At 43.4% G+C, this 21607-nt stretch overlaps 1 protein-coding gene across 4 annotated transcripts in view; it reads left to right on the forward strand.

Annotated features, from left to right (window-relative positions):
- The window catches only part of tm7sf3 (transmembrane 7 superfamily member 3), a 38327-nt gene that overhangs the window by 8730 nt on the left and 7990 nt on the right, over nucleotides 1-21607 (forward strand). For 2 of the 4 annotated variants that reach the window (XM_043708725.2, XM_043708727.2), the window contains exons 2-8: nucleotides 5812-5966; nucleotides 8076-8220; nucleotides 9104-9227; nucleotides 11393-11561; nucleotides 13770-13947; nucleotides 16715-16801; nucleotides 17417-17497. In XM_043708725.2, coding sequence (XP_043564660.2) covers nucleotides 5812-5966; nucleotides 8076-8220; nucleotides 9104-9227; nucleotides 11393-11561; nucleotides 13770-13947; nucleotides 16715-16801; nucleotides 17417-17497 — 939 coding nt within the window. The remainder of the gene's footprint in view (nucleotides 1-5811; nucleotides 5967-8075; nucleotides 8221-9103; nucleotides 9228-11392; nucleotides 11562-13769; nucleotides 13948-16714; nucleotides 16802-17416; nucleotides 17498-21607) is intronic. The other 2 variants (XM_043708726.2, XM_087997001.1) reach the window with 2 other exon arrangements.

Consider the following 21607-nt stretch of genomic DNA (forward strand, 5'->3'; position numbering starts at 1 on the left):
TTGGCTTTCGATTTTGCTCTAGGTTATACACTTCATTCCACGTTCCTGAGCTCAGGGTGTGCACTTCATCCAAATCATGTTAGATGTAGTGGAATCTGATCACGTACATTTTATCACCAATTGTTTTTGTTTGGAAGTATCTCTCAGGAGGCTGATTTTTTTTTTCTCTCTCTCTGCTCGAACTTTGACTTTGTCTGTAGCTGGGCATTTGCTGCTGTAATCTTGTGAAGAAAACTCTATGCCTTTCAGACTGGTAAGATTCTGATGTTCAAAAGCCTCTCGCTCTCTCTCTCTCCACTGTTTGTTTTGCCTTAATTGGAATGCGAAAAGGTGAGCTGCAGGTCTGGTCTGATTACAAAAACCAATAGTGACTCACCAATTTTAACTGAGTCATGTCACTTCAGATGAACTCACTTGAAGTTATAAAAGCAGATACCAAGCATTCCTTTAAATATCTTTAAAAGGAAAAACATTAAACTGTGTTTGTTTGTCCAAGTGAAAATGGATGTTAGTAGATAATAAAGATAAGTGTAAGGAACAAATGTTTTTGTTTTCACAACAGAAGATATAAAAATATCCCAGTAATTGTTCTGAATCAGGGCAGAAAGAGAAACTTGATTTGGTTAAATCTGCAGGTTCATCTTTTTGTTAAACTTTCATGGATGTGGGTGTCACCAGGCAGCACCATCCCTAATTGTCCTGGAATTGAATGCCTTCCTCAGCCACTTGAGGGTGCTGCTGTGGGTCTGGAGTCACATGTAGGTGAGAATGGCAGATTTCCATCACTAAAGGACACCACTGATGCAGGTTGCACAAAAAAAATCAAACTGATTTAAACATACCTGGAATAGAAAAATAAATCTTACCAGCTGCCCTCGGATTTTAAACAGGATGCCCCAAGTATTAACCTGGGCCAAGGGATTACTAGTCCATTGGCATGGCAAACCATGCTCCCATCTTTGGTTTTTTTAAAAAACATTTGGCTGTGTACCTAAGTAAAGTAAGTGAAAAGTTTTTGTGAGCTGTACAGACATCCCTAGCAAACTAGGGCCCACAGATCTTAGGGCACTTAGACAGCAAGACACAAGGTTATGGCTGCACAGGATGTACACAAAACAAGATCAACACTAGCAGGTCAATGTTATTTTAAGTTAAAGTCCACTTATTAGTCTAACACATGGGAAGAAGCTGTTCCTGAACCTGCAGGTGCATGTGTTCAGGCTTCTGTATCTTCTACCTGATTAGAGCTTGTAGGAGATCATTCCCGGGGTGCGATGGGTCTTTGTGAGCAGCCTTTTCCATGGCAGTGAGCCATGTAAATGAAATCTATGGATGGAAGGTGAATTTCTGTGAAGTCTAGTACTGTGCACGTAACTTTTGTAGTTTTCGTATGGTCTGGGGCAGAGCAGTTGCCATACCAGGTCTTTACACATGGTTTCAATGGTGTATCTGTAGAAGTTGGTGACATGCCAAATGTCCTGAGCTGCCTGAGAAAGAAGAGGTGATCTTGTGCCTCTTGACTGTCACATCTATGTGGGACACCCAGGACAGGTGGTTATCATCACTGAAGAACTTGCTCTTACCCCCCACAACCTCCACTCTGATGTAGGTGAGGGTATGTTCTTTCCTTCTTTCTAAAGTCAATGACTAGTTTTAGTTTTTCTGATGTTCAGAGATTTGTCACTACATCACGCCACCAAGCTCTCCTATCTGCCTTCTGTATTCTAACTCATTGTTACGTATCCATCCTATCACGCTGGTGTCACCATGAAACGTGCAGATGGTGTTCATTTGGAATTTGGCAACAGAACCATGGGAGTACAGTAGGGGGCTGAGGCCACCCCCTTGGGAAGGGGGCAGGCTCCAGTTTTGTTGTTGTGCTGAAGGTGCAGTTACCACCTTCTCGGTTTGTGGTCAGAAAGGGAAGGATCCAGTTGTAGCCAAGACCTGGGTGAGAGTTTTGAGAGCAGTCTGGAGGAGGATAATGGTGGTGAAGGTGGAGCTGTAGTCAATGAGCAGGAGTCTGACTAGGTGTCCTTGTTGTCCAGATGTTCCAGGGATTAATGCAGGGCTAGGGATGTGGCATCCACTGTGGACCTGTTACGTTAGGGGATGGAGGCAGACTGGGAGACGAGTTGATGTGGGACATAACCAGTCTCTCTCACTTCATGGTTAGACCCACTGGATGGCAGTCATGAAGGAATGTTGCATGAACTCAAACTTGTGTATTCCAGTTATGAACAAGATATTGTCCTCTTTTCCTACAGTAACACTGGCTCAGAGTCAATCCCCAAACTGAACAGATTCTAACTTCCTTATTACTTTTAAATTAACCCCAACACTACCAAGCAGCAGTAGTGCTAACTTATTCCCCAGCACCTATGTCATCTGTGTGTGGGTGTAGGACCCAGTGAAGAACAAGTGCAGAAAACGTAACTGATCTTCCACCATCAGGAAGAAAAACACCTGGGTGGCCAGTGATATGAGCAATGACCTTGTCAGAGGGCAATGCTGAATGATCAAAAAGTGAAGGGGAGGAGGGGGAGGGATTAAATCAAAATAGAATCTGAGAGGGAAACAAAACACTCTTGCAGTGCCCATCTCTCCCTGAAAACCTGAGGTGTTGGTGGACAGTGTACTCCTTCTCCAGAGACTCCTGGGCACAGATGTAACCATGGAAGAGGGGTAGGCAATTGGCCATAACTACCTCCTCCACAGCCCGTGACCTAGACCTGTTTATGGTCAGTTTGGCCAGTTCCAGGAGCAGACCTACGAGGAGGTCCTCTGACCTGCCCTCCCTGCTCTGCACTAGGTGATTTTCATCATTTTTAACCAGGCAGTTGGCTAAATAAATGGTCAAAGTGTACTTACAATTGGTACAGTGGAAATACCCATGTTATGGCATATCAGCTTATTTTATTCTGACAGTAGCACACAGTTCCTCTCCAGTGGAGCAGAGAAATCTCCACTGGGTCCACTGCACCAGGAGTTTAAAATGCAGGTATTTGGATTACTTTCTCAGTAAATGACAACACTCCGTTCACTTTCTGAATTATTTGCTGCATCTTTTTTTGTACACTTGAACACCAAGCTCCTTTGCTTGAGCTGAGGAGAAATGTCTTCACCCAGAGAGCGGGGAGCTGGTGGAATTCTGTCTCGAAGCAGTTGAGGCCAACATAGCCACCTCCAGAAGGAGTTGGATATTGTTCTTGGCCTAAAATCCCCAAAAGTTATGGGGGACAAAAGGCGCTGCTGCTCCACAGTGCCATGGACCCTGGTTCGATTCCTGCCTCTGGAGTTGGCCCATCCTGCATGGGTTTCCTCCCACACTACTCAAATGTGCGGGTCAGGTGAATTGGTTATACTAAATTGCCTGTAGTGTACAGGGATGTGTAGGTTAAGTGCATTAGTCAGGGGTAAATGTAGAGTAATAGCGTAGGTGGAATGGATCTGGGTGGGATACCCTTTTGAAGGGTCAGTGTGGACTTGGGCCAAATGGCCTGTTTCCATACCTGGGATTCCATGAAGGTGAGAACTGGGGAGGGATGGATGATCAGCTGTGATTGAATAGTGGAACAGGCTTGAAGGATCGTATCACCACCTGTTTCCATCTGAGCTTTGCAATCTTTCAGCATTTAGTGTTTTTTTTTAAAATTATCCCAGTTATCATGGACAATTAATTTCCCATGTTATACTCCACTTGCCAGCTCTTTGCCCACTCACTGAATCAACATTATTCATAGCTTTGTGTCCTTTTCACAACTCCCTTTCCTACCTATCTTTGTCAGTTACCTCGCCCACCCTTCACCCTATTAAACCTGTTTAGTTTCTAACATCTGTCTGTTCCGATTTAACTTGCAATGTTATGAAAGCCAAGGGCTGAAATAAAAATAGTACTGAAGCAACTCAGCAGGTCCAGCAGCTTGTGTAGAGACTGAGGAAGAGTTAATGTCACATTGAATTCATAACATCTCTTCAGATTTGGTATTGGACTCTGGTATCTCTGCTCATAGATGGTACCAGTCCTCAAACTTTCACTTTGTACCTCCTCTGTACACAGCTACAGATACAGCCTGATGTAGTGTGTCCTGTTTATCTGCATTCTTTTCAGATGACATGACAGAATTTTCTTCAGAGTGCTATGAACCTTGAAAATTCATCAAGTTTGTGGCATCTCCACTTTTGAATATAAGGCCATGATAGGCTGATAGTTGGGGCTATGATATCAAGGAAAAGGTGGGACAGTGGTGTTTGAAGCCAGAAGTCTGTCATGATTGTATGACAAAGTTCAACAGGCTGAATGGTCCCCATCTCCAGATTCGGGTAATAGCAGGGGATGGCAAGTGACAATGGAGCGATTTAGAACCGGGGAACGCAGGGGCTGTCTGTTTCTGAAGTGTTCACATTCATGTGCTGGCTGGCAGTCACTTGTGGCTGACCCTAATATCAGCGCCCACGTATCACTTACAATACACCACAGGAATGGAAAAACAAACTTGTAGAAAGTGAGAGCTGCAGATGTTGGCGAAGTCAGTGCGGTGCTGAAAAAGTAAAGCAGGTCATGCAGCATCCGAGGAGCAGGAGAGTCAACATTTTGGGCATAAGCCAGTCATGAATTTTAAACTTGTTTTGTCCATTGTTGAAAGTACAAGTTTTGGCTGAATGGGGGTGATCATTTTGTTTTCAAGAGATTCCTAATTTGATCAAGGAAAATGACAACTTCAATCTTATGCCTTATGCAATCCTTCATCTGAACATTAATATTGTGCCATTTTGTTCAACTCTTTTTTTTTTTTCCCCTCCTCCACTTATAATAAACCATGTTCGTCTTGAGGCAGTGATGAGCTGTGTTCTCCCAGCTGCCACTTGTATTTCACTTGCACTTGGCAGATACCAGTAACTGGTGCCGTGTGCAAATAAACACCCTCCCTGTGCATGCCAGGCTTATCCCTGCAGACAGCTGCTGCTGGAAGGAGCATTTCTCCTGTCTGAGACGACCTGTTAATGAGCTTCTGGTTTGGGTCTGGCCAGACAGTATCACAATACAGCAGGGCAAGGCTATAAGGTCATGTCATAAATCTTCCAGGAATAAGACCTATAAAGTTGGCAAACCCCACCCCCACCAAGTTCAGTTTTAATTGCATACTTTCTTACAAATCTCTCCAGAGAATATTCAGTGAAGGGGGTGGTGGGAGATTTCAAAATGAGCAATTGAGGCATTTTTCAAACCTAAGCTTTTTGCATTTATGTATGCCTTTAACAACTTGGGACATCTCCAAGTACTTCCCAGTGTAGCCCCTGCTGTAATGTAGGCAACGTGGCCATCAATTATTATTCCATAAACTGCAATGGGATGATCCAATCATCTCATCTACTGAAAGATTGTTGACCATCCCTCAAATTTCTTCAAGTTTGCTGAAGAGGTGTTTCAGGAGCTGTTTGCCTCTTGTTCATCAGGGAAATGAAAGATTTTAATGTGTTTTTGAGATTTCTTTGTTTTTGCCTTTATCAAATGGAGTTTGTTCTTCTTTTTTTTTTGTTTTGCAGGTGTTCTCCCCTTTCTTCCCTGCCCACACCCCCCCCCCCCCCCCCCCAATACCCCATCAGACCAGATAATCTAGTTAATTACCTCCTTGTTCTTTGTCAGAGCTCAGCGTTTCCTGTCCAACTAAACTTTTTTTTTGAAAGGTGGTGAAGCAAAACCTGAAATAGTGAGATGATTTATGAGGCAATGCCTGTGATGTACATTTATCTTTGTGTAGCTCATGTTAAAATTTGAGTATCTGTATTGTAATCCTCCCTCTCATGCAGATCGAATTGAATTCAAACTTGGAAGATTTCAACAGATCACATTATTTGAGAACAAGACGTTTGTTGTCTTTTTGTCAAATGTTCCTGTGGATGTGACATTCATCATCATTCAAGTGCACACCAAATATGTTAATACACTTCTTTCCTTTCATAAGGTATGTAAATGTGTATTGATAATTCAACTCTTGACTGCTTTCCAACTTGTTCTGTGCTTTGGATTGATGTCTCAATTTTTTGTTTTCCCTTACCCCCTCCCCCACCTCCAAACGCTTGTTTCCTGTCTGTCTTCTCACTGCAATTGTGTTCAGAGCTCTATCCTAACTCCAATCCTGTTCATGTGTTGACTCGTACTTTGTTTCCAGATTCACTGATACCTCAATTCAAAGCATTTTTTTTCCAAATTTCCTGTGGTCTCTCTGGAGAGTGAACAGAGAGAAACCGAGTGAATGGTGTGTTTCGAATATGCTGTCTGTGTTGCCTTGAACCATAATTAACTGGAAATGCTCAGCAGGTCAGGCAGCATCCAAGGAGCAGGAGAATCGATGTTTCAAGCAAAAGCCCTCCAAGAATGGGATGCTGCCTGACCTGTTGTGTTTTTCCAGCACCTTACATTTGACACTCTCCACTGTATAAAGAACCTACCTCTGACATCTCCCCTAAACCTTCCTCCGATCACCACCTTAAAATGATGCCCCCTTTGTGATAGCCATTTTGGCTCTGGGTATAAGTCTCTGGCTATCCACTGTATCTATGCCTCATCATCTTTATATATCTTATCAAGTCACTCCTCATCCTTCCAGAAACAAATTGTTTTAAACTCCCTGGGCATTACTTAAGGGAATAAATCAATGGTCATGAGCTGAAAGGTGTTTTTGTTTTGGACTCTATTCCTGCCAGTGTCTATATAACTGGCCTATATCTGCCAATGTAGGAGACACATGTAATCAGTGACTGGTACTTGGTGCATTAGGATAGAGGCAGAGAACTGTATGTGTTTGTGATTCCAAACCCTCAGCAATGTAGCTGATTCTTAATGCCCTCCTGAAGTGACTGAGCAAGTCCATCCCTAATTGCACTTGAGCCCCCACCCCCTTGTTAGCGTGTTGAGAAGCTGCTTCTAAACTTTCCAGTGGATAGAAATTCTTTATCCACTCAAACCATCAAGGTCGATGAGTGAGTCTGGTGCTGGAAAAGCACAGCTGCTCAGGCAGCATCCGAGGAGCAGGAGAATCAACATTTTGAGCATAAACTCTTCCTTAGGATTCCTGATGGCTTTCCTGCCCCTCAGATGCTGCCAGACCTGCTGTGCTTTTCCAGCATCTGCAGTGCTCTTTTCAGACTGTCAAGGGAGTAGCTGGAATAGTTCCCAACTTGCTCACTAACTTAGAGGACTAACCCTATGAAAATCTGAGCCCTTAAGTTATTATAATTGGTTTTAGGAGCAGGAGTAGGCCATTCAGCCTGTCCCACTTTTTTAGTTGGATTACAGCTGCTGCTCTCCCAATGCCACTTCACCACACTTTGTAATTAGTGACCTATCTGCTTCTACCTTGAGCCTTCTCAATGGCTCCACATCTGCAGCAATCCAGCTTGGAGAATTCCAGAGATTTACCAATCCTCCTGATGCAGGAGATGACCACTGTATCTGAATCTGCTCTTCAAACGAGCATCATTTGACACCGGGTAATGTCCTACTTTCTCCCCATTCCCTTACACAATATTTCTGTCCAATTAATCATTCAGTGACTCTCTCTTAAATGACTACCTGTATGATTTTTGTTTTTCCTTTTGCGTCATCTGCATGCATTTTAAATCTTTGCCCTTCTCATTCGTTGTTACTTTATCAGTGGGATCATTTCATCGCTACCTACTTTATCCAGCCAGCTCATGATATTGGAAGCTTCATTCTCGTTGCCTTTTCTCCAAGTATAACAGTCCCAATGTATCCTCACCGCTGAAGTCTCTCGTTCCTGGAACAGTTCTTGTAAATCACTTCTGCACTCCCTTTCCAATGCATTCACATCCTTCCTATAATGTGAACCTACAACTGTGCACTGTATTCCAGCTGAGAATTTACAAGTGTCTTACTCACCATTTTGAGGAAATCCCTCCGTTTCAATTCTAAAGTGTCTGCCTCCTATCCAGAGAATATTGTCCCATGCTCAAGAAAACATCCCATCTATACTCACTCTGTTGTAACCTGATTGAAAGATGTGTGTCTAACATTGCTTTTAAAATGTCAATGTGCACATTTTTTTTTTCAGATTACTACAACAGAAACTTCAACTGGTCAAGACCCTGCCTTGCTGCAAAGTCTAAAGCCAGAGGAGACTGCGTTGATGTGGCATCTACGAACACCAATGGAAAACGCCTCTGCAATGTCTGTCATTCTCCCGTACAAAGCAGGAGGTTGAACTATCTCATTCTAGTATCGAACCAGTGACCTTTTGCACACGTCCATTTTGGTTAAGGTGTTTACACAACCCCCGTTCCCCCTTTGGTTACATTGGGGTCTTGACGTGATTCCTGAAGAAGGGCTTATGCCCGAAACATCGATTCTCCTGTTCTTTGGATGCTGCCTGACCTGCTGCACTTTTCCAGCAACACATTTTCAGCTCTGATCTCCAGCATCTGCAGCCCTCACTTCCTCCCTGTCTTGACGTGATTGCGAAATGAGTCTTAATTCTCTCCCATAATCCATTTTTTTTTAATATAAATGTTTTGCGAAGTTGGGATGCTTGTGGTGGTCTTATTTGCATGAATATTTCACCCAACTCTGCCTGTTTTTATAGATCTGAAACAACAGGTTTGGAATAGTTTTGGTGCCCAGAGGTGTGTTGATTTAGAATGCTCATCTTTAAATAATTAGAGAATTGGTGCCATTCTTGTATGTGTGATTTGATGCTGGCCTTTTGTAGGACTGCCTTTTGAACTGAAGATATTTCAAACTTGTGGTGATCTTGGTTTCTGTCACTGTACACTGGAAGCTAATGAGCATTTTGTTTTATTATATCAGATTTTTAGCATCCTCTGTATTTTAATTTTATCCTGTAAGCAAATGGTTGGGTTAGTGTTGCCATCGGTTCCTCCCTCAGATGTCTTCTAATCAACCTGTACATGTTGTAATACAACTTTGAAACTCATGGGATTTGAACTCTGGTCCCCCAGTCCATAGGCAAGGACACAACCATGAGACACTCCAATCCCCCTTTCTATACTAGATCTTGGGTATGTCTCGTAATACAGAAATGTCAGGTGGTTTCTGTACTAACTTGCTTCCAATTGCCTTCAGCAGATCCTGTACCAGGTGGATGTAGCATGGCATCTGATTTGACAGTTGATGCCCGTGTACACTTACAGTACAACCTGTATGAAGCCACAATAAGTTTTGCACCAGCCAATGTTGGATATGCAAGGTAATGTTCAAAGCAAAAATGTTTCTGATCTGCATTTTGTTTATTTTTTTGATTCTTCTGAAATGGAGTCATTGTTACAAGTTTCTCTTGTGAAATAGCAACAATATAATGTCTTCTATTGACGTCAGTCAATCATGAGCAGACAATGTATGCACAGCAAGATTCCACAACACATGAATAATGACTGACTAATTTAATGTTTTGAAGATGAATATCGTGTGCTCTTCAAAATATCCATATTGTGGCACTTCTTTAGTACTGCATTGCAAAACTCTTGCTGTTTTGTGTTGCTTCCTGACTCTGCAGTGGGATAAGAATCTCAACCACTGTTGCCCACTGAGCTGTGGCTAACGTCTGTTTGATTGGAGTTCAGAAGCTAACTGTTTGAGTGGAAAATCTAAGTCTTGAAAATTAAAACAAACCTTTTCCATTGGTTTAAAGACTGATTTTTCTTGAATTGGTTGAGTGTAACTGTTGGCACAGATGAGATTTATTCAGGTGCTACACAAATGTGGAATTATGTCTCAGTAATTATTTTTTTGTTTTGATTCTGTGTGGTTGAATACAGTCTGCATCGGCCTCTTGCAAACAGCAGAGATTGAACTTCATTTAATCATTGAGATGTGAACCCTCAGACTTGGCATTGTGCTGGCAAGAAACTTCTGTTGTTTGACATCCAATGTCTTTTTGGACAGACTGCAGTTACTGGAAAGTACCATTTGCAGCCCCACTGTACAGTAATGATCCTACAGGGCAGACCCTGTCCTTATCAGGACATTGCTCCATCTGTGTGTATGGTACAAAACCCATAAAAGGGATTTGTATCTGATCTACATCAAACTATATACTGGAAGGACACAGCATCTCAAAATGAGGGTTGCAAGGTGATGGCCTCGTGGTATTATTGCTAGACTATTAATCCAGAGAATCATTCAGTGTTTCAGTATATTTGCAACAAGTATTGGGAAGACCATATCTCATCTAGAGTACTATGGAGAGATTGTCTAGGATCAGAGAAAATTGCTTCCAAATAAGAGGTCACCTGTTTAAAATGGGTGAAGAATTTCTTGGGTAGCGAATCCTGAGGCATTCTTCTCTGCAGAGGGCTCTCTGGGCTGGGTCACTGGAATATCTCTGAATTAAAAATTATATTTTAAGGCCAAGGGGTTATGGGGGGTGTGGAGGGAGGTGGGGGGAGAAGGCAGGAAAGTGAAGTTGAGGGCTATTGATTTGTAGATGTTGGTGTTGGACTGGGGTGTACAATGTTACAAATCACACAACAGGTTATAGTCCAACAGGCTTAATTGGAAGCACTAGCTTTTGGAGCGCTGCTCCTTCTGGTGGGTGTGGAGGCTACAATTGTAAGAGACTTTTATAGGCTATAAAAGCTAGTGGTTCCAATTAAACCTGTTGGACGATAACCTGGTGTTGTGATTTGTAACATTGATCAGCCATGATCTCACTGACAGCAGACTCCATGGGCTGAGTAGCCTACTTCTGTTCCTATACCTTTATAGCATTAATTGCTTTTGATCTCCCCCCAAATTGGTTCCCTTCCTTTCTCAGTCATTGACCTTTTAAAATAGTTTGAAAGTAAATGGCAGAGTGACAACACTCTGGCCAATTTCTGAATTTTTAAAATAACAGCGATTTCTTGGAGCACCAGTAAATGCAATGCACCTATCTCCAGCTGCAATTTCATTTGAAACCACTACAACGATCAGTGAGTTGAGTGAATGGGAATAAAACCATCTTTACATGGTTCAGATTGGTGCTCCCAGTTCTCTTTTCTTTTTTTTTAATACAACTCTATAAAAATTTGATGTATAGATAGGGTTAGCAGTCAGAATGTTTCCCCTCATTGAAATACCTAATACTTAAGGTGAGAGGGGTGGGAAAGGTTGGTTTGTAAGAGGGGTAGGAGTGTGGAACACTCCAGGGTGGTGGAGACAGATACGATAGGGCTGTTGAAGGGACTTTTGCACAATTGCATGAATATGCAAGGAATGGAGGGGTATGGACCAGGGAAGGCAGAAAGGATTAGTTTAATTTGGTGTCAGTTTGGCACAATATTGTGGGCCAATAGGCCTGTACTGTTCTGATTTGTGTGTCATTGACTGGAGGAAAGGTGATGAATGGGTGACTGTCTGTCTGTCTTTTTGCAGGGGAACAGTTCCCCCATTGTGTGACTTTGCTGCAGAAGAGCCCACGTTGAGACTGCAGTATGATGTCTATCAGTATTTCTTACCAGAGGCTGATCTGACTGAAAAACTCCTCTTTGCCTCCCTTCAGAAGATGGCGAAGGTAGATCAAGTGGAAGCGAATGGAGTCAAGGTACAAAATGTTTCCCATCCTCATTCTCCCTCAAGTGGTGAAAGATTGTCATAATAGGCTGAAGATTTTGAGTATGATTTCAATGCATGTTTTCTTATGGATAATTGGAATGTGTCTAGACATGCCAATCCTTAACATTGATTTTTCTCTTGGTAGAAAGTTCACAAATATCCAATATAAATATTGGATATCTTATGAAGTTTACATGGTGTATCCTGTACAGATGTCTCCCAGCCACCTTTTCATCTGTTGAAGTAACCACAATTTGGAACATCTTTAATATTGCAAATTGAAGTTAATTTTTGTCAGATGTGGGAATTGCAAGTACCCACAAGGCTTACCTTTTTATTGTCTATCTCTTATTGCCCTTGAACGGAGTGGCGTTCTGTATCATTTTGGGAGCGGAGCATGTTTACTTTGAGCCAACTACATGGCAATGGGTCTGGAGTCACATGTAGGCTAAATAGCAGATTTTATTCCCTAAAGGACATTTGTGATCCAGATGGGTTTTTAACAATAACTGCTGATTAGTCTGGTTGTTATATGGAGAAATAAGGTAGGAGTAGGCTATTCGGCCCTTCAGGCCTGCTGTGCCATTCAATGATTTGTGGTTGATCCTCTATCTCAATGCCCTAATCTCAAATCCTCTCCATACCCCTAGTTAACTTCCATGTTTAATACATTTATCAAACTCCTTTCTTGAATATACATGCGTGCGCGCGCACACACCCCCTCTCTGTTGGAGCAGATCTCACGAGTTGATCCACCTTTTTTTGAGGAATACAGGGCAACCTCAATTATCCCAGTGTTGATGCTCCAAATTTGTGATTATCTGAACAAGATCACAAGGTCCTGATGCTTAGCTAAACTGTTCTCCGAACACTTGACTTTCCAAACAAATTATTCCCCATCTGTGCCTTTTGGATAATCCAAAGTTGCCCTGTATTTCCTCATCTCCATCCTTGATGGCCTACCCCATATCCTGAGGCAGCATTTGGTAAATCTTAAGCTTCCACATTCTCTCTTTTTTTTATTTTTAAAATGAGGCAAATAGAATGTTGGCCTTTATTTCAAAGGGAGTACAGTGTAAAGGTAGGGAGGTTTTTGTTATAACTATAAAGGGCACTAGTTGGCCCATAGCTGGAATACTGTAAATGGTTTTGGGGCTTATTTTTTTTAAAGGAAAGATTTATTTTGGCTTTAGAGGCAGTCCGAAGAAGGTTCACTTGGTTGTTATCAGGTATGTGGTGCTGGAAAAGCGCAGCCGTTCAGGCAGCATCTGAGGAGCAGGAGAAGTGATGGATTAATCTTCACTGGATTAATTTGGAAGCTTTAGAGAGGGTGCAGAGGAGATTTACCAGGATGCTGCCTGGACTGGAGGACATTTCTTATGAAAAGTTGAGGGAGCTAGGGCTGGCTTCATTAGAGCAAAGAAGGATGTGAGGTGACTTGATGGTGGTGTACAAGATGAGAGGCGTAGATAGTCAGACTTTTTCACTGGGCGGAAATGGCTGTCAAGAGGGAGCATAATTGTAAGGTGATTTGGAGGAAGATAGGTTCTTTACTACCACAGCCGGCAGTGCACCCACCACTCTAAAGTCCGATACATTAGGGGCATTTAAGTGACTGCTGGATAAGCACAAGGAAGATTAGTACAATCAAGGGTATGTAGGTTAGTTTCTCCTTAGAGTAGGATAAAGGGCAGGTACAACATTGAGGGCTGAAGGGCCTGTACTGTTCTATCTAAAGCTGCCTTGGAATCCAAATAGACTACACCCAACAGGTTCTCCCTTTATCTATTCTACTAGTTACATTTCAAAAGCTCTAGATTAGTTATGCACAATTTTCCCTTTCCTTAAACTCCTAACTTCACCTAATCCCATTAGCATTGGTGAAACTTTTTTAAATTCCAGATTTAGTAACCAAACTTCAATTTTCATTAGATACCATAGTGGGGTTTGAACGTGTGAACCCAAGGCAATAGCTTACACTGGGAGAAATGATGTAACTTGAAGTATAATAAAAACAAACCATTTTGTTTTTCTTTAAAATGAAAATTGAGCCAGAATTCTGGTAACAGTCAACAGCTCAAATAGTTGTTGTAGAATGTCATCATTCTGACTGACCACAAGGTCACTTCCTGAGTGCCCTGGGGTGGTGCTGTGCCATGATCCATTTTCACAGAATTTCTATTTTCCGTTTTTTCAGCTTTGCAGTCTGGGTGCACAAGATAAGACGAGTGTAACAGTATCATCCATTCCTGGCCAAGGGGTGATTTATAACGTTATTGTAAAGGATCCTGAGATGAACACATCGGCAGCTTATACTCCGGCTCACACCTACGGCTGCAGTTTCACAGATAAGCTGGATAACTGCTATACTCTGAGTAAGTTCATCTCGCCAATGGATCTCCCTTGATCTCCCGCACTTGCCTGGTGTACTAGGTTGGTGGAGAAAGTCCTGCTTTTAGATTTTTAACAAAAGACAGGAGTGGAACATAGTGGTTCATGTGTGGAATGAACTTCCTGAGGAAGTGGTAGATGTGAGCACAGTTACAATGTTTAAAAGACACTTTGATACCTAAGTGAATAGGAAAGGTTTGGAGGGATATGGGCTAGGCGCACGCGAGAGGAATTAGTTTAGTTTGGGATTGTTTGGCATGGACTGGCTGCACGGAAAGGCCTGTTTTCATATCGTATGACTCTATTGATGTGTTGGGACCTAGGGATGTACAACCAATAAGGTGCTATACTGTAGGAAATGCGGCAGCCAATGTTCACACAGCTAACTCTAAAACCGGCCTCCTTTTTAATACTATCATTTTCCAGTCCATTCCTTCCTCCACTGGTGGTGGCCAACTTTAAAGTTTTCAGAGTCTCTTGTCCTACGTTCCTGGGGGGTGCGGAGGAGTGTGTGCCTGCCTGCCTGCACCAGCCCCCTTGCCCCAATCCTTCCCGTTTGCAGCTGGAGGGGATATTGGTCAGTGTCCTGCCAGACCTTGGCCCACATTGTACTAGCTGCTTGGGGGCAGTGCCCCACTGTCAGGCCGTGCTCATGATCAGGAAGCATGGTTCTGACAGATGAAGATCCGTGCTCCACTTTGGTAACTGGTGCCTGTACCCAAGTGACGAAATAGTATTGAAGAATTGTGGCTGTCTCTCTTTGTTGTCCCCAACTTTGATCAGAGACTAATTTGATCAACCACCCTGGACTTCAGGCAAGTGTCCCTGCTGGGGACAACTTCTTGTTACAGGTGCACGCACACAGCAGGTGAAGTATAATGTGGTTAAACATGAGGTTATTCACTTTGACAGCTAACACAGGAAGGCAGATTATTATCTGAATGAACATTGAACCTGACTGATAAGTATTGAAGGTTGAAACATAAACCCAGATTCCCTTACTGATCACAAATTTATGGGGTGGGAAAGTGGAGGGTTATCAGATCAGCTGTAGTCTCATTGAATGGCAGAGCAAACCTGATGGGCTGAATGGCTGCCTTCTGCTCCTATGTCTGTGATTAATTATGGTGTTCCGGCTGAGCTCTCCATTTCACAAGGCAGTAAATGGATTGTGGATCAGTAGGGTATTGGTGTGGTCAGGCATAGAGATGCATACATCTCGGACTCCCCATTCTGTTTCCTTATGGAAGGAAGACCTAGATGGTCGAGAAACTCAGTGTTTTATGGAGTGAGGAACGAGTTTTTCTAGTCCTGTGACTTTCTAGAATCCAAGCATGATAGAATGTGATGGGATTTATATTGTTTTAAAAAGGAGGGAGGAATAATGGAGGAGACCTGGGATGGATTATAGGGTGGAAGTGTTTAAATAACAAGGACATCTTGGTGTAGGTGTGACCAAAGCTGGAAGAACTATAAACTGAAGAGGACAGTTTGGAACTCCCAGAAGAACAAGGTGGTGGAGTGGACAAATAAGTGGTGGATAAAATTCAAAGCAGAAAGTGAGGTTTTTATTAGTAAGAACATTGAAAGACTGCTTAAAAGGGGGTGCAGGAATAGAGGGAGCTGGGCGTCAGTGTCACAGATCATTGAAGGTGGTAGGACAGGAGGTGAGAGCAGTTAATAAGTGTCCCTGGCTTTGTTAATAGGGGCATAGACCACAAGGGCAAGGAGGTGGCGCTGAACTTGTACAAGACACTGGTTAGATCTCAGCTGGAGCATTGTGTACAGTTATGGGTGCCACGTGATGGGGAAGCTGTCAATGCATGAGTGCAGAAGCAATTTACAATGGGGTCTCTCATTCTGGGAACCATTGAGGATAGATTGAAAATTGGCCCCTTCTTGGAGAGGGGGAAGGTTGAGAAATCTGAGTGAGGTTTTGTAAAATCAGTAATTTCACATCAACGGGGTGGGGAGGCTGAGTGTCAGCTAGCTCAATTGGCTGGACAGCTGGTTTGCAAAGCAGACATTAACAGCATGGGTTCAATTCCTACACCAGCTGAGGTCTGAAGGACTGTCTCCCTGCTGTTGCCTAAGGTAGAGTGACCCTCTGGTTAAACCACCACCTGTCATCCCTCTCTAATGAGGACTCTGGAAATTTCACCTTTCCTTAAGCTCTGGAATGCGTTGCCTGGAAATGTGGCAGAGGCAGGTTCAATTCAGGCACTTGAGGGTATTGGAGGACTTGGATTGAAATAATGTGTATGGTTATGGCAAGGGTTAGGAGGGAAATGAGACTGGCTGGCTGTGGGGAATGATGCATAAGAGCCAGTGCGGGCACAATGGGCTGAATAGCCTCTTGTACTATAGTGGGAATGAAAGTTAAATCTTTACAGTAACCAACAGTTCAGAATGTGTTAATGGTAGCTGTGCTTTTAATAAATAAAAACCATGCAGGCTGGCACTTGGTAAAAAGAATCAAAATGGTACATCTAAATTCGTCAGACTCAGACCAGGAGGTCAAGGGGAGGTGAAGTCCCTCTTTTACTGAGCTGTGGTTCCCACTAGTTACATTTTGGGCGGTTGTAATTAGCTGGTGCCCCGATACGTTCTGATGTGAGGCTGCTGGCGATTTACCACGTTTAATGTTGGGCACCACGTTGTTACTGGTATATCTGGCATTTACATATCGCGCTTGTGGAGCGTGAGGAACTCTGCAATTCTGTCCTCTAATGGGATTCTGTTTCTGTCTAGAGCGAACTTCAACAAGAATATTTCTGGTTTCTGTTGGGCTCGTTGGATTATTTATTTGCTTCTTTGGACATCGCTACCTAAAGACAGGTGAGTTTTATTGGAATGCCCTCCACTTTTAATTGGCTGGTTTCTACTGAGCATAGATGGACCTCTTCAGTGTTTTCACTTTTATGGATATTCCTAGTTATTAGTTATGTCAGTTGTATTTTAAAATATTTTTTCCCGAGATGGGGTAATTGATCTGAGCAATCGACAGTGCCATTTATGTCTTTTTGTTTTTTAATTACTGAAAGAAACTTACTCCTAGTGACTACATTGGGGGTTAGGTAAGAGATTTGCCTGGAATAATCCCAGGATTTGGAGGCTTTGGTGGAATCTAGAACATTCTTCCCCTCCAGACAGATTGGAGGAGGAGATGGAAAGGTGCGGGAGGTGATTGGGAGACCACGGGAGCAGGTTGGGGGAGGGGAGTGCAGAAGGGGGCTTGGTGGTGGTGGTGTGTGAGATCTATTGGCTTGTTTGTCTCTCTCTCTCGATGTATTTCTGAACCATCAAGATGCACATCTACAAAGATGAAATGGCGATTTGTTTTCAATTTATTACAACTCCCGAGCTTGTCACTGTTTTACACAGCTATCTAGTGAGCTGTGGAGACAATAACCTTTTCATCTCTCTAAGCATGTTCCTCCTTGTACATCCCAGAATTATTCTTCTTTGGATTCCTTCTGGTGGGATCTGTCTCCTTTGTCCTCCTGACCCAGAGGAGTGCACTGCATTATGATGGTAAGTGATTGGCCAACTCCAGTTTCTGTTTTTTTTTTTTTGCTGCAATGTCTGGGAATTCCTACAAAGGCAGCATTTGGATTAGATTAGGATAGGTTTAAATATGGGGATCATGTGAAATAACAACTGACCAATCCTAGAGGCACAAATCACATGACACCAAATGACTTAAGATTTTTTCTTTTTGAAGGTAACAGACTGAAAAGGCCACTTTGTCTTTCTGGATTTCAAGAGGTTTAGTTTTTTTATTAATGGAGGACAGTCATGTTTGTTACATGACCTTCCTATCAAATTGGGTCTGCTCCTGGGCCTGGCCAGGCTGGCTATAAACCCAGTCCAGTGGGCCATGGAGGGCTCATCTCCAACTGCCTGCCTCTCATGTGTTTGCCCAGGTGCCCTTGGAGAGGGAGCATGCTGTATCCATCAATACGCTTGTTCTCTTCTAAAGGTGGGCACTGCCCAGGGGATACAGTGCTTTATTTCCCCCTCCAACCCCATTTTGATTTAGCCCCTTCACCCTCCACCTTTTGGCTTGCATTATATAGAAATGGTTGACCCACTGCTGTCTACCGATGGTGGGGGAAATATAATTGCAGTGATGTTTGGTGGGCAAGTCACTCGGTTGTGGAAAAAGTGAGGACTGCAGATGTTGGAGTACCAGAGTTGAAAAATGTCGTGCTGGAAAAGCACAGCAGGCCAGGCAGCATCCGAGGAGCAGGAGAATCTATGTTTTGGGCATATTCCCTTCAGGAATGAGGCTGGTGTGCCAAGTGGGCTGAGCTAAAAGGTAAGGGGGGGAGGGGTGCTGGGAATACGATAGGTGGAAGGAGGTGAGGGTGATGGGACAGAGGTTGGGAAGAAGATTGGAAGTCAAGAGGGTGGTGCTGAATCCGGGGGTTGAGACTGAGATAAGGTGGGGGGAGGGGAAATGAGGAAGCTGGAGAAATCTGCATTCATCCCATGTGGTTGGAGGGTACCTAGGTGGAAGATGAGGTGCTCTTCTCCAGGCGTCATGTGGTCAGGGTCTGGCGATGGAGGAGGCAAGGACCTGCATGTCCTTGGCGTAGTGGGAGGGGGAGTTAGTGTTCAGCTACGGGGTGGTTGGTGCAGAGGTATTCCCTGAAACGTTCTGCAAGTAGGTGGCCTGTCTCCCCAATGTAGAGGATGGCCATTTGGGTTGTTCGGTAGTGGAATTGGTCCTCCTAGGAGCAGATGCGGCAGAGGCAAAGGAATTGGGAATATGGGATGGCGTTTTTACAGGGGGCAGGGTGGGAGGACTTGTAATCTAGGTAGCTGTGGGATTTGGTCGGTTTGTAGTAAATGTCTGTGAGTCGGTTGCCCGAGATAGACCTCTCCATTTCTAGGAAGGGGAGGGAGGAGTCTGAGACGGTCCAGGTAAACTTTTGAGGTCTGGGTGGAAGTGTTAGTAAAGTGGATGAACTGTTGAACCTCCTCGTGGGAGCACGAGTTAGCGCCACTACAATCATCGATGTAGCCAAGGAAAAGGTAGGGGGTGGTGCCAGTGTAGCTGCAGAAGATGCTGTTCCATATATCCGACGAAGAGGATAGCTGGGGCCCATGTGGGTGCCCATGGCTACTCCTTTGATTTGGAGGATTGGAAGGAGAAGTTAAGAATGAGGACCAGTCCAGTCAGTGGAAGGGTACTGGTTGGGTCGGTGGGAGAGACACCACCCACGCCCTCCACCTCCACCTGCATGGGCCCCAGTTCATCCACTTTACTTCAAGTGATCCAGGATATGATGGAGTATGAGATTTTTATACACTCAAGTCATATGGTATGTAACAGTGATTTCATGAGCGTGCCTCTTAAAGGTATCCTGCCCTACTTGGAGCAGAGACTGTCAAGGAAAAATTGAGGTTCAAAATCACAAGGAGGTTTTGATGAACTAACTCCTGCTGGATGTAGGTGGGTTGGACAGGGAGAAAGTGAATAAACGTTTCACCCAGTATTATATGGTGATCTGGGACAGCCTGTCTGAAGGGGTCACTAACCCAACCCTCTAGATTGTTTTAATGAACAGGGTGACATAAAAGCACACATTAGTGTGATAGGGAATGCTACAGCACTGATCTGATGCAGTAGCCTAAATAGCTGTCCCAATCTCACTAATGGTCTTGAATCTAAAATACTTTGGATAAAAAGCATTTAACTTGTGGTGCGGCAGATGAGTTGATGTAGGTGCTGGGTAAAATGGAGTTGTGTATTCTACAACAATCGTTCACTTGGAAGCACTGAGCTGTACTTGCTGCTGCTAATGGGAGATGTTGGTCACTCTGTCTGAGACCAGATTGTGGCTGTTACCGCCTTCAAATGAGATCCAACTATTTTCTTGCCTACTCAGGAGAAAAAACCCAAGCTAATCATCAACTGAACACTTCTTTTAAAAATGGATTTTGGTGCAAGTCACTCTGTGCTGATGTAGGCTCCTGTTTGAAGAAATATTGAATTGCTAAATTCAGGGATGTTTTTAAAAAAAAAAAAAACCTCCCCTCCCCTTCCCCATCCCCCAAATAGACCAAACTTGTCAGAGGTGGCCATTTGGCCAATTGTCAGCTCTCTGCAAGAATAACTTGGTGAAATGATGTGCACATGGCTCAGTCTGTAGCTGCTCAATGCTTCACTGTTTAATTAGATTCTGGCTCACTTAACATTTTTAAATTAGATTAGGATTTTTTTAAAAGCAAACTGTCATATGGTAGAAATCTAGTTACATTTTTTTGTACTGAAGTAAATATCCTAATTAGTTGTATAGCTCAGAAACAGACCCTTTGGCTCAACTTGTCCCACTGACCAGGCTTCAAGATAAGCCAAACCCAATTGTTAGCGATTGACCCATATTGCTGTGTAATCATGTACGTATCCAAATGTGTCAATGTTGTAATTGTACCTGTATCTACCACTTCCTCTTCTGGCAGTTCATTCCAAATACATACTACTGTCTTGCCCCTCCAGTCCCTTTTAAATCTCCTCCTCACCTGTCCTGCCAGCCTGGGGAAAAGACCCTTACTGTTTACTTTATCCATGCCCCTCATGATTTTATTGCATCTCTAAGGTCACCTGTCCAGTCTCTGACACTCCAGGGGGGAAACACCCCAGCCTAACCAGCTTCTCTTAATGAGTCAAACCTTCCAGTCCCTGTAACATCCTTGTAAATCTTTTCTACACCCTTTCCAATTTTTAAGTGTCCTTCTATAACAGGGTGACCAGAATTGGACACATACTCCAAACGTAGCCTCACCAACATCCTGTACAATCCCAATGTGACATCCCAACTCCTGTATTCAGTGGTCTGAGCAATGAAGGCAAGTGAGCCAAATGCCATCTTCTCCACTATATTTACTTGTGAACCAACTTTCAATGAGTGAGTTATGCACCTGAACCTCTGGGTCTCACTTGACAACACTTGCCCAGGGCCCTCCTGTTCACTGTATAAGCCCTTTCCAAAATGCAGTACCCCCCCACTTTTCTAAATTTAAACTCCATCTGCCAATCCTCAGCCCATTGTCCCAGCTGGTGTAGATCCTATGGTCTTCTCTGTCCACTACACCACCATTTTGGTATCATCCGCAAACTTATCATGCTTCCTATATTCATCATCCAAATTCATTATACAAATGACAGACAAGAGTGGACCCAGCACCGATCCCTGCAGAACACTGGTCACAGGCCTCGAGTCTGTAAAATGACCCTCCCACCACCACCCTCTGTCTGCTACCTTTTTTTGAGCTGATTTTTGTATCCATTTGGCTAGTTCTCCCTGGATGCAATGTGATCTAACTTCTTACGAAGCAGCCAACATGTTGTACCTTGTCAAAGGCTTTACTAAAGTTGATGTAAACAACATCTATCACTCTGCCATCTTGGTCACATCCTCAATAAAAAACCTCCAGTTTGAGAGACATGGCTTTGTGTGAGGAAAATCATGCTGACTGTCCCTAATCAGTCCTTGCCTCTCCAAATGCATGCGAACCCTCCCTCAATCATTCCAACAACTTGCCAAGCACTGATATCAGACTCCTCTGTCTATAGTTCTCAGGCTTTTCTGTGCAGCTTTTTCTCACGTAAAAAGCGCAACATTAGCCACTGTT

The sequence above is a fragment of the Chiloscyllium plagiosum genome, unplaced genomic scaffold (assembly GCF_037043375.1).
Source record: "Chiloscyllium plagiosum isolate Xiang-an unplaced genomic scaffold, Cpla_swu_hap1 HiC_scaffold_19, whole genome shotgun sequence".
Taxonomy (NCBI): domain Eukaryota; kingdom Metazoa; phylum Chordata; class Chondrichthyes; order Orectolobiformes; family Hemiscylliidae; genus Chiloscyllium; species Chiloscyllium plagiosum.